The sequence below is a fragment of the Anomaloglossus baeobatrachus genome, chromosome 3, assembly GCF_048569485.1.
Source record: "Anomaloglossus baeobatrachus isolate aAnoBae1 chromosome 3, aAnoBae1.hap1, whole genome shotgun sequence".
NCBI classification, from domain to species: Eukaryota; Metazoa; Chordata; class Amphibia; order Anura; family Aromobatidae; genus Anomaloglossus; species Anomaloglossus baeobatrachus.
The window spans coordinates 654,690,947-654,704,362 of NC_134355.1; the positions used below are offsets into that span (position 1 = coordinate 654,690,947).

A 13,416-nucleotide genomic window follows, 5' to 3' on the forward strand; every position below is an offset into this window, starting at 1 on the left:
TAAAATGTCAAAGATCTGGCCTGTATTTTACGAACAGAAACAGCGCCATTCTTGCCCAGAGGCCGTGCCCGGTATTGCAGCTCAGCTCCATTAAATAATATGAGGTTAAGCTGCAATACCGGGCTCAGCCTGAGGGGGTGCGCACCTCTACGTATAAAAAAAAAAAAATCGCGCTGCGCCGCCCCATTGAATAACATTGGTCCAAGTCCAATGCGATTTTTTTTTTTTTGTTTTTTTTGCTGTTTAATAAAATGTTTTTAGACAATCTGACTGTTCCTTCTTACTTTCAGGCCCGGGAGTGTTGTTGCTGATTACACACTTGTCACCGAGCCGGCGTCTACTGCTGCCATCACCACGGCCAACCAAAACCTGATCACTGGATTAACAACGGCAAATTACAGCGTGGACCCGACAATAAAAACCATAATAATGGGTGGGATATTTATATTTTAAATTTTAAATTATTTTAATTGGAAAAAATAGAGTCTGTTCTTTTGGGCAGAAATAGCGCCACTGTTGATAACAGGCTGTGTGTGGTACTGCAACATCGTCACTAAAGTCGGAAAACCTTTTAGGTCTAATATTATCTGCTCTGAAGAGTAATGACAACACTAATTTATTCTATTGGTTGTTTGCCCGTTGTTACTTTTTTACATATTTTCTCCATTCTCATCCAGAGCTGTATTCAAAGTGTGTCTAAGAGCCCTGAACTCCTGTAAGGGTCATATGGACCGAGGTGTCTTGATGACCTTCAATGGCAGTGAACTTGTTAAATGCTGCTCTCACCGTCTGACTGCGGCATTTAACACTCACCTGCGCGTCGTTCCACGCAGCTATCGCAATGTGATCGCGAGGCGTATGTCATTACAGCTGGGGGTCTGCTGAAGACCCCCCATACCTATCATTAGGATTCTCCTGCGAATATTATCCCATGCTCGACATTCATAAAAGATCGTAATCTCTGTTAGGCCTGAAACACACATCCGTGAAAATGCACACACATGTCTTATGTCCGTTTTTCGGGTCCGTGTCTCGTTTTTCTGTCTGTTTTTATGGTCCGTGTGGCATCTGTGTGAATTGCGTATGCTAGCCGTGTGTGCGTGTGTAATGCCCGTGTGTGCGTGTGTAATGCCCGTGTGTGCATGTGAAACATAACTGACATGTGTGTGTGTTGTCCGTGTGAAATGTTCCGTGTGTGTGATGCACAATGTCGTTGATGAATGCCCGCAGACAGCAGACAGAGTCGCGCGCTGAGAATGAACTCAGGTGAACTTCACCCGACTTCATGGTCATCCTGCGGCTCTGTCTGTGTCGCGTACTGATTAGCGGTCACCCATGAAGGACTCACCGGTAACCGCTAATCCCCCAAGTGACTGAAGTGAGCAGCGCGATTAGCGCTGCCGTCACTCAGGTTACCCGCGGCTAGCTGGATCCTCCACCCGTGACTGCAACTCACCTGTGACTTCATCACTGTCACTCGGGCGACTTGCTGTCACAGTTGGAGGATCCAGCGGTGGCCGCGAATAACCTCAGTGACAGCACAGTTGATCACGATACTCACCTCAGTTGTTGCGTGGAGCTGTCAGGAGCGGCGGGGTTCTTCTTCCGCTCCTGTCACCTTCATGTAGCAGAGCTGGAAGCGATGCGGGACCTCCGTGGATTACACCGGACATGGAGGGGTTTTTGGGGCTTAATAAATAGGTGAACGAGGTTTTTTTTAGTGTTTATTATTCCAAATAAAGGATTTTTCGTTGTGTGTGCTTATTTACTGTAACTTACAGGTTAATCATGGAAGGTATCTCGGGGAGACGCCTGCAATCATTAATCTTGGACTTTGTGGCAGCTATGGGCTGCTGCCATTAACTCCTTATTACCCCGATTGCCAACGCACCAGGGCAAATCGGAAAGAGCCGGGTACAGTCCCAGAACTGTTGCATCTAATGGATGCGGCAATTCTGGGCGGCTGCTGGTTGATATTGTTAGGGTGGGGGGCTCGCCATAACATGGTGCTCGCCATTCTGAGAATACCAGCCTTCAGCTGTGTGGCTTTACCCTGGCTGTTATCAAAATGGGGGGGACCGCACGTCGTTTTTTTTTAATTGTTTATTTATTTTTTTTACTGCATGATATAGACCCGCCAACCGGTGGCTGTGATTGGTTGCAGTGAGACAGCTGTCACTCAGCGTGGGGGCGGGTCTACCTGCAACCAAACATAGGCGCCGGTGGGCGGGGAAAGCAGGGAATACGAGATTGATTAATAAGCGGCCGGCTTTTTCAAAATAGTAAAAGCCGCCGGAACAGTGTGAACGCCGTGCAGCGCCGCGCCGGTGATCGGGGATCGGTGAGTATGAGAGAGGGGGGAGACTGACCGACATGGACAGAGAGAGAGAGGGACAGACAAGACAGAGAGACCGACCGACGGACTGAGGGAGATTGACCGACATACACAGGAAAAGAAAGACTGACCGACATCGCTACAAAAAAGCACAAAACGTACACGGAGCATACGTTATTGTGCGCACATACCCATTGACTTTCATTGGGTCCGTGTGTGTGTGTTCCATGCAGAAAACGGACATGCTTCCATGCAAAACAGAAACACATACGGATCACGGACACGGACACACGGACATTATGGAATAACGCACGTGTGACCTCAAACATAGATTAACATTGGTGCATGTTTGTCCATGTCTCCGGTACATACGGCAACGGACCAAAGACGCACGTGTTTAACGGATGTGTGTTTCAGGCCTTATACATAGCAGTGCCGATGCACTGCTATGTACAGCACATGTGATCAGTTCAAATCACCCCCCCTTTTGCCACATTAAACACCCGATCTATCAAAATCTAAAATAAATTAATCTGATCTGTAAATAGCACAACGAGAAAAAAATTAAAACGAACTTGATTTCTGCTATACGTAGCAGTGCTGATGCACTGCTAGGTACAGCACATGTGATCAATTCAAATCCCCCCCCCCCCTTTCGCCACATTAAAAATAAAACTACAAATATTTGGTATCATTGCGTTCACAAACATCCGAGCTATCAAAATATGGAATAAATTATTCTGATCGGTAAACAGCGCTACGAGGAAAAAATGAAGACGAACTTAATTTCTGCTATACATAGCAGTGCTGATGCACTACTATGTACAGCACATGTGATCAGGTCAAATCAACCCCCTTTTGCCATATTAAAATAAAATTACACATATTTGGCATTGTTGCGTTCACAAACATCCGATCTATCAAAATATAGAATAAATTAATCTAATTGGTAAACAGCGTAACAACAAACATGATTTCTGCTATACATAGCAGTGCTGATGCACTACTATGTACAGCACATGTTATCAGTTCAAATCACCCCTCTTTTGCCACATTAAAAATAAAACTACACATATTTGGTATCGTTGCATCCACAAACGTCTGATCTATCAAAATATAGAATAAATTAATCTAATCGGTAAACAGCGCAACGAGAAAACAAATGAAAACGAACATGATTTCTGCTATACATAGCAGTGCTTTTGCACTGCTATGTACAGTCAATGTGATTAATTCAAATCACCGCCCTTTTGCCACATTAAACATAAACAACCCATATTTGGTAGAATTGCGTCATAAATACCCGATCTACCAAAATATAAAATAAATTAATCTGATTGGTAAACAGCGCAACGAGAAAACAAATGAAAATGAACGTGATCAGTTCAAATCCCTCCACTTTTGCCACATTAGAAATAATACAACACATATTTGGTATTGTTGTGTTCATGAATGTCCAATCTATCAAAATATAGAATAAATTAATCTGATCTGTAAACAGCGCAACGAGAAAAAATGAAAACGAACGTGATTTCTGCTATACATAGCAGTGCATCAGCACTGCTATGTACAGCTCATGTGATCAGTTCAAATCACTCCCCCTTTTGCCACATTAAAAATAAAAGTACACATATTTGGTATTGTTGCGTTCATAAACACCCGATCTATCAACATATAGAAATGAAAACGAACATGATTTATGCTATACATAGCAGTGCTGATGCACTGCTATGTATTGTACATGTGATCAGTTAAAATCACCCCCCTTTTGCCACATTAAAAATAAAACAACACATATTTGGTATCATTGCGTTCGCAAACGACCGTTCTATCAAAATATAGAATAAATTAATCTGATCGGTAAACAGCGCAACAACGAACATGATTTCTGCTATACATAGCAGTGCTGATGCACTGCTATGTACAGCACATGTGATCAGTTCAAATCACCCCCTTTTGCCACATTAAAATAAAACAACACATATTTTGTATCATTGCGTTCACAAATGCCCGATCTATCAACACATAGAATAAATTAATCTGATCAGTAAACAGCGCAACGAGGAAAACAATGAAAACAAACATGATTTCTGCTATACATAGCAGTGCTGATGCACTACTATGTACAGCACATGTGATCAGTTAAAATCACCCCCCTTTTGCCACATTAAAATAAAGCAACACATATTTGGTATCATTGCGTTCACAAATGCCCGATCTATCAAAATATAGAATAAATTAATCTGATCGGTAAACAGCACAATGAGAAAGAAAAAGGAAAACGAACGTGATTTGTACTATACATAGCAGTGCTGATGCACTGCTATGTACAGCACATATGATAAGTTCAAATCACCCCCCTTTTTCCACATTAAAAATAAAATAACCCATATTTGGTATTGTTACATTCAGAAATGCATGATCTATCAAAATATTAAATTAATCTGGTCGGTAAACAACGCAACGAGAAAAACAATGAAAACAAACGTGATTTCTGCTATACATAGCAGTGCTGATGCACTGCTATGTACAGCACATGTGATCAGTTCAAATGACCCCCCTTTTGCCACATTAGCAATAAAACACCACACACACCCAGTCTGTGGTTTATACTCTCAGCTTCTTATTTTTCTCTTCAACGCTCAGTCCCCAACTGAACTGTAACAACTTCCCTTCTTCAATATTGTTCTATATACTTAAAGGGAATCAGTCAGCAGGTTCTTGCTATATAACTTGAGGGCAACATGAGGTAGGAGCTGAGTCCAGTGATGTATCACTTACAATGCCGTGTGCTGCTGTTTCAATACTATCAGTGTTTTATCAGCAGGAGTTTATCACTGCTAGCTGCCCGCGTGCCTCCTGGTCCAACCACAGCTCTAGCACTGATTATCAGCTTACTGTTACTGGTGTGGGCGGGGCTAGCTTTCTGAGCTCTTCTACATCTACAGCAGAGAAATGTGTGTTTCTATCACAATGGCTACAGTCAGTAATATAAGTGACATATCACTGGAATCAGGGTCACTTTTCCTATATCATGCTGCTCTCAGATTACATAGCAAAATCCTGCTGACAGTTTCCCTTTAACTAATGCTGTGATTCTTCAAGTACAAACAATGAGCATCAGGTGGAGCCAAAGCCTCACGCTTCCTTGTACAATTACAGCACAATTCACACTGCAGTAACTCACTCCCTAACCCGAAGCTTCCGCATTACTGACAAATCTATTTTTAACAATAAGATGGCCAACTGTCTCTTTGTTGCCCAGCTGACGTCAATGCAAAATATCTCTATTGTAAACCTACAGCAAATAGCATCAGCATGGAAACAATACCATTATATACCAGGGGGTGGCAGTCATCTTTCACCCTTTTATACTCCCACAATGCATCTCTTTCTGGTGCCCTTTGTAACATATGACAGAAATATGTCTATTATTGACGATCTGCGGTCTGTTTCCAAGTACAAAGAATAACATTTTAAAATTCATATACTCACCATATAAGTGCTGCGAATGTACACAGTAGAACAGTGAATGCAGCTCTGGAGTATAATACAGGATACAACTCAGGATCAGTACAGGATAAGTAATGTAATGTATGTACACAGTGACTGCACCAGCAGAATAGTGAGTGCAGCTCTGGGGTATAATACAGGAGGTAACTCAGGATCAGTAATGTATGTACACAGTGACTGCACCAGCAGAATAGTGAGTGCAGCTCTGGGGTATAATACAGGATGTAACTCAGGATCAGTAATGTAATGTATGTACACAGTGACTGCACCAGCAGAATAGTGAGTGCAGCTCTGGAGTATAATACAGGAGGTAACTCGGGATCAGTAATGGAATATACGATATTTACGAGACTCAGCTTTTTATGTATGATTATATTGGTAATTTAGAGGCCTAATCATTTTCCTAAACCCACACTTGTCTTTATTCTCACAGACAGGAGTAATATCGAAGTCAGTCCAGCGGGTATTTTCCCCAGAGACAATGTGGTGCTGATCTGCAGTGTGGACGTCGCCGTGTACACAAATGTCTCCTGGTATCAGAACAAAACAGAAGCCATAGACAGCGCTTTATACACGACACAAGTGGTGGGCAGCAGCGTACAATCCACCCTGACCCTCAGCCGCATACCACCGAGCCAGGCCGGTAAGAGCCCCCATCTCCTAATTGTAGACTATAACCAGCAGGAGCCTCTCCCCTCTGTCCCGGTCTGCCATTGTGCACCTGTTAATCTGTGTTTGTATGTAATGGAATCAGTGGTGATCTAAAATGAATAATAATAACCATGATCCACCAGGAAACCTGGAAGACAGGATGTCCTTTGTCCTATGGATCTACTTGACCTATGGACCTGGACGGGAGGGTGTTGTAGGCATGCTCTGTCACCTGTGCGGTGGTCCCTGTGCTGAGGAGGAGGGTGGAGCAGCCGGGCCTTCCCCATTATTCTGCGGCTTTACTATATCTGATGATATCGGCGGCCGTCTCACCTGGTACATGGCGTCACATTGTCCTTTTCCTTGATTGTAGGAACCTATCGCTGCACAGTAGACAACGGCTCGGACTCTTACGTGGCGGAGACGACGGTGGTTGTGCAGCCGCTGGATATCACCATTCTGAACACGAACATTAGCTGCAACAACTTGGAGGTTCCTGTGGTCCAGTGCTGCACACAAGGCTCAAGTGTGGACTTTCAAATGACGTGCACTGTTAACAGCGGGAAGGAAGGTGAGTACGGACAGTCCCTATATAGGCCCATATGGCGGTATTATTATTTCAGCACTGTAGAGTGACGCAGCTGCACAGTTCTCTCTCTCCACTGTCCTCATATAAGCCACATTGGAGTCTGGGAGGTTAAGTCTCCCATCTGACCTCGGGTATACAGGACTACAACGACTTTGCAGCACGGTGGCTCAGTGGTTAGCACTGCAGACTTGTGGTGGCTCAGTGGTTAGCACTACAGTCTTGCAGCGCTGGGGTCCTGGGTTCAAATCCCACCGAGGACAACATCTGCAAGGAGTTTGTGTGTTCTCCCCGTGTTTGTGTGGGTTTCCTCCGGGTACTCCGGTTTCCTCCCACACTCCAAAAAACATACAGATAGGGAATTTAGATTGTGAGCCCCGCTGCGGAATATGTTAGCTCTATATAAAAATAAAGATTTTTTTTTTTTTTTTTATTCTTCTCGTGCATTGTCCTGCCCATTTGCTATTTTACCTTCCCCTCTTCTTAAATCATTTTCATTCTTTCACTGCCACAGACCACCAGGGATGTAGATCACAGCTCCATCTCTGATAAAACAACCACGGATGTGGATATTAAATTATTCCCAGCCTAGACCACCAGGAATTAACACAATACCTTCTACTATACCTAGGCAACAAGGGGGGGCAGATATAAGTCCTACTTTGCCTAGACCACCAGGGATGCAGATGATTAATTCTCTGCTGAGACCATCAGCGATACAAAGAATAACTCCTATTCTGCCTGGACCACCAGGGATGCCGATAATAGCTAGTTCCTTGCCAAGACCACTTAGCATGCATATTATAACTCCTATCTGCCTGGACCACCAGGGATAGAGATAATAAATCCTCCACCTATACCACCAGGGATGCCAATAATAGCTAGTTCTCTGCCAAGACCACTAAATATGCATATTATAACTCCTATCTGCCTGGACCACCAGGGATAGAGATAACTCCTCCACCTAGACCACCAGGGATGCAGATAACTAGTTCTTTGCCAAGATCACTAAGTATGCATATTATAACTCTGCCTAGACCACCAGGGAAAAAGATAATAACTCCTCCACCTAGACCACCAGGGATAGAGATAATAATTCCTCCATATAGACCACCAAGGATAGAGATAATAACTCCTCCACTTAGACCACCAGGGATAGAAATAATAACTCCTCCATTTAGACCACCACGGATAGAAATAATAACTCCTCCACTTAGACCACCAGGGATAGAAATAATAACTCCTCCACTTAGACCACCAGGGATCGAGATTATAACTCCTCCACCTAGACCACCAGGGATCGAGATAATAACTCCTCCACCTAGACCACCAGGGATCGAGATAATAACTCCTCCACCTAGACCACCAGGGATAGAGATAATAACTCCAATTAGACCACCAGGGATAGAGATAATAACTCCTCCACCTAGACCACCAAGGATAGTGATTACAACTCCTCCACCTGGACCACCAAGGATAGTGATAATAACTCCTCCACCTACACCATCAAGAATAGAGATAACAACTTCTCAACCTGGACCACCAAGGATAGTGATAATAACTCCTCCACCTAGACCACCAGGGATCGAGATAATAACTCCTCCACCTAGACCACCAGGGATAGAGATAATAACTCCAATTAGACCACCAGGGATAGAGATAATAACTCCTCCACCTAGACCACCAAGGATAGTGATAATAACTCCTCCACCTAGACCACCAAGGATAGTGATAATAACTCCTCCACCTAGACCACCAGGGATAGAAATAATAACTCCTCCACTTAGACCACCACGGATAGAAATAATAACTCCTCCACTTAGACCACAAGGGATAGAAATAATAACTCCTCCATTTAGACCACAAGGGATAGAAATAATAACTCCTCCATTTAGACCACCAGGGATAGAAATAATAACTCCTCCATTTAGACCACCAGGGATAGAAATAATAACTCCTCCAGTTAGACCACTAGGGATCGAGATAATAACTCCTCCACCTAGACCACCAAGGATAGAGATAATAACTCCTCCACTTAGACCACCAAGGATAGAGATAATAACTCCAATTAGACCACCAGGGATAGAGATAATAACTCTGTTTTAACCCCTTGGGACCCTAACAGTAATCAAAACACCAGGGAGGGGTATAGATGTTCACCTCTGTACTTTCACTGATCACCAGGGCAATAGAAAATAACATATATAACAAAGAAACCTCCAGAACTTAAAGAGGACTACCCACCAGGATTTTGCTATATGGGGTACAGGCAGTAAGATGCTGGATCCAGGCATACCTGTTATAGAGAGATCGGATGCTTGGTTGCAGAGATATCTTTAATCAAAGTTGCAGAAATGCCCTGCACTCTTATGTGAATCGGATCTTCTGCGTTTATGCTTCCTCCAACGTCCTCCTGGCTTTGCCCCTTTTCTTTATTTGAATATATCGCCACCATTGCTGTTGTTGGTGGCGCGAACGCATTGACACATTAATGCTGTCTTCATTAAAACGGCACCAGAGTCCGCGCATGCGCGAATCGTGATCTCCGTCGTCATTTTATTGGATACGCTGCGGTGAAGACCATGAGAGGCATCGGCGCATGTGCAGATTTTTCTTTTTTGTCTGCGCACTTGCCCGTGCTGCTCATAGTCTTCAGTAAAATGGTACTGGAGATCGCAGTACGCGCATGTGCAGACTCTGGCACCATTTTAATGAAAACAAATGTACTGTGTCAATGCGTACGCTCTGTGAACAACAGCAATGGTGGCGCGATATTCAAATGAAAGAAAAGGAGCAAGCCAGGAGGAAGCTGGAGGAGGAGGAATGAACTCCGAGGAACTGACCCACTAAGGCCCGCCTCCGTTGCACCTGTCAATCAAAATGCAATGCTTTTCTGAAACTTTGATTAAAGATATTTCTGCAACTGTGGCGCCCCTGAGGCTTCAGTCGCCACAGGGTACTGCATCTCCCATAAGATGTAGTACTCATCCTGGGTAAGGAGAGGTTAATCGCTGGTGTTTTTCTTATTCACACAAGACACATAGTTAGGTGTTTTCCCAACAGGGGGATGCACTAGGGTAGGCTGGGGTGTGGCCATCACAAAGCATGAGACTTCCCGGTCACTAGGACAACCACCTGGGGGGCGGCACCACTTGGGGAACAAGGAAGGAGCATTTTCACACATAGGTAGTTAGCTCCGAGCACAGCTTGGGGTGAGAGACACACCTGGGACCTCGGTCCAAACTTCTTCTACCTCACACTTCTGGGAGCGCCAAAGGACCTGCGGCTTGGAGCAGGCAGCTCAGCCCGGGTTCTCCACTGCTACACAGATTCCAGGGTCTGCGGCGAGTGCAGGAAACACCCACAGCCCTTTCCACATTCCACACACCGGGATTGGAGGGACCCTGACCAGAAAGGACTAGCAGTGGGAACACCAGTGGTGACCTTGAATTGCTCGGGATCGGCTGGGCCCATTACAGCAGTGACCAGTACTTCAGCGGCAGCAATCGGGTTACCTAAAGAACTGTGTGTAAAACACCTGGAAACCAAAGAGACACTATCCGCCTGTTCTTGCCGGTGCCACCGCCCCGCGCTTTAGCGCCCGCCATTACTACCTCCCTCATCATCCTCCACGGGGCCCGCTCCACCTGTGGGGAGCAGAAACATCTCGGCTGCTACTACCATCCGCCCCAGAGGACAGCGACAGCAGCGGCGGCCAATTCCCTGGCCGCATACCGCAAGTGGCGTCACGACATTCATCCTACTACTACCCCCCCTCCTTTATTGTACACCTCGGGGCCACGAAACCGGGCACAAGGGCCACCCTGTGACATCCCCAGACCCGACTTTACTGGCCTGGTGACAAGTAACTTAAAGGGGTGGTTCACCCATTTTTTTTATTTTCTGTAGGAGTTATACTTACCTTTCTAGGCGTCTTCTCCATTGGCTTCTGTTTCCAGTTCCTGGCACTGAGCGGGCGCTATGCTGCACGCTCAGTGCCCGGTCCACATGACCTCCTGGAGCTGTGGCCGCCAACATCCTCTGACGTCCCGGCATTTCCGGGCTCTCAAACTGGACGGGTACGTCAGAGGAGGGCTGGCACCACTCAGATTGAGTGACAGGGCTGTGGGCGGGTAACTAGCCGCACGTCACAGCTCAGCATCGAGGGGAGGATCCGGAGGACGTCAGTGTGGAGCCGGCTAATAGTGAGGCACGGGGGCGCCAGTGTGCAGTACAGGGGGGGTTCTTCAGCTGAATCCCCCCCTGCACGTAAGTATGTGATCACACTGTCCACCCCGCCCGCGTCTGCTGCGATGTCAGGAGAGCGGCCGGTGTCGGGGCAGTGTGATCATCTGCTCCTCCCCAGCAGCAAAGACACTGGACAGGCATTGTCACCGCTGTGCTCTGCCATCTGTCCTGCTGCATGGGACCCAACTGTCTGCACTCTTGTCACCTGCACCACAAGTCACAGAGTGGAGACAGTTGGTGACAGAGCACCTCTGACACCCCCCCCCCCCCCCCCCCCGTTTCTTTCCCCCAACTCTCTTCCCCCCCCCCTCTCTCTCTTCTCCCCCCCTCTCTCTCTTCTCTCCCCCCTCCCTCTTTTCTCCCCCCCTCTTCTTCCCCCCCTCTCTCTTTTCTCCCCCCCCTCTCTTCCCCCCCTCTCTCTTTCTTCTCCCCCCCTCTCTCCTCCCCCCCTCTCTCTCCCCCCTCTCTCTCCCCCTCTCTCTTTTCTCCCCCCCTCTTTCTCCCCCCCTCTTTTCTCCCCCCCTCTCTTCTCCTCCCCCTCTCTCTTCTCCCCCCTCTCTTCCCCCCCCTCTCTCTCTCTTCTCCCCCCTCTCTCTCTTCTCCCCTCTCTCTTTTCTCCCCCCCTCTCTCTTTTCTCCCACCTCTCTCTTTTCTCCCCCCTCTCTCTTCTCCCCCCTCTCTCCCCCCTCTCTCTCCCCCCTCTCTCTCCCTCCTCTCTCTCTCCCCCTCTCCCTCTCTTCTCCCCCCCTCTCTCTCTTCTCTCCCCCCTCTCTCTTCTCCCCCCTCTCTCTTTTCTCCCCCCCTCTCTCTTTCTCCCCCCTCTCTCTCTTTTCTCCCCCCTCTCTCTTTTCTCCCCCCTCTCTCTTTTCTCCCCCCCTCTCTCTTTTTCTCCCCCCTCTCTTCTCCCCCCTCTCTCTCTCTTCTTCTCCCCCCCTTTCTCTCTTCTCCCCCCTCTCTCTCTCTTCCCCCCCCCTCGTCTCCTCGCCCCCCCCCTCTCTCTCTTCTCCCCCCCTCTCTCTCTTCTCCCCCCCCCTCTCTCTTCTCCCCCCCCTCTCTCTCTACTCCCCCCCACTCGCTCTCCTTCTCCCCCCCCGCTCGCTCTCTTCTCCCCCCGCTCGCTCTCTCCTTCTCCCCCCCCGCTTGCTCTCTTCTCCCCCCCCCGCTCGCTCTCTTTTCCTCCCCCCCCCGCTCGCTCTTTTTCCTCCCCCCCCCCCTCGCTCTTTTTCCTCGCTCTCATCCCTGGCATGGTCAGTACAGAAATCTCTCCATCGTGGAGGGGTGAGAGGGAGTAATAAACATGGAGTCCCTACTGTGTCTGTGTATTTATTTCTAATAAAGTATTTTTCTCTGTGTGATGTCTTTTTTTTTTTTTTTAAACCCTTTGTTGGAGATTCTTAATGGCCAGGTTAAACTTGGCCTGACATTAAGAATCTCGGGCTTTATACCAGCTGGTAAAACATAGCTGGTATTAAACCCTTATTACCCAGCGTTGCCACCAGGGCCACTGGAAGAGTTGGATACAGCGCCTGAAGATGGCGCTTCTATGAAAGCGCCATTTTCTGGGGCAGCTGTGGACTGCAATTCACAGTGGGGGGCCCAGAAAGTTTGGGCACTCTGCACTGTGGATTCCAATCCCCAGCTGCCTAGTTGTACCTGGCTGTACTCAAAAATTTGGCGAAGCCCACATCATTTTTTTTTTTTTTAATTATTTCATGAAATTCATGAAAAAAAGGGCTTCTCTATATTTTTGGTTCCCAGCCGGGTACAACTAGGCAGCTGGGGGTTGGGGGCAGCCCGTAGCTGCCTGCTGTACCTGGCTAGCATACAAAAATATGGCGAAGCCCACGTCATTTTCTTAAAAACGTTTTCAGGGAAAAAACCTTTATAAAAAAAAAAATGCTTCCCTGCATTTCTATTGCCAGTGAAAGTAACACCAAGCAGCTGGGGCTAGCAGCCAGCCAGTAGCTGCTTTGGTTACCCTTAGCAATAGAAAATGCAGCGGGAGCCCACAAACAATGTGATTATTTTTTTTTTATTATTTTTAATGAATTTTTTTTTAAAAAAATCGGCATGGGCTTCGCCA

The 13,416-nt window shown here is 46.8% G+C and overlaps 1 protein-coding gene across 3 annotated transcripts in view; it reads left to right on the plus strand.

Moving 5' to 3' along the window:
• LOC142296985 (adhesion G protein-coupled receptor F5-like) overlaps positions 1-13,416 on the plus strand; it is a 316,164-nt gene that overhangs the window by 234,067 nt on the left and 68,681 nt on the right. For all 3 annotated transcript variants that reach the window (XM_075341170.1, XM_075341172.1, XM_075341171.1), the window contains 3 exons: positions 291-433; positions 6,282-6,491; positions 6,873-7,070. In XM_075341170.1, coding sequence (XP_075197285.1) covers positions 291-433; positions 6,282-6,491; positions 6,873-7,070 — 551 coding nt within the window. The remainder of the gene's footprint in view (positions 1-290; positions 434-6,281; positions 6,492-6,872; positions 7,071-13,416) is intronic.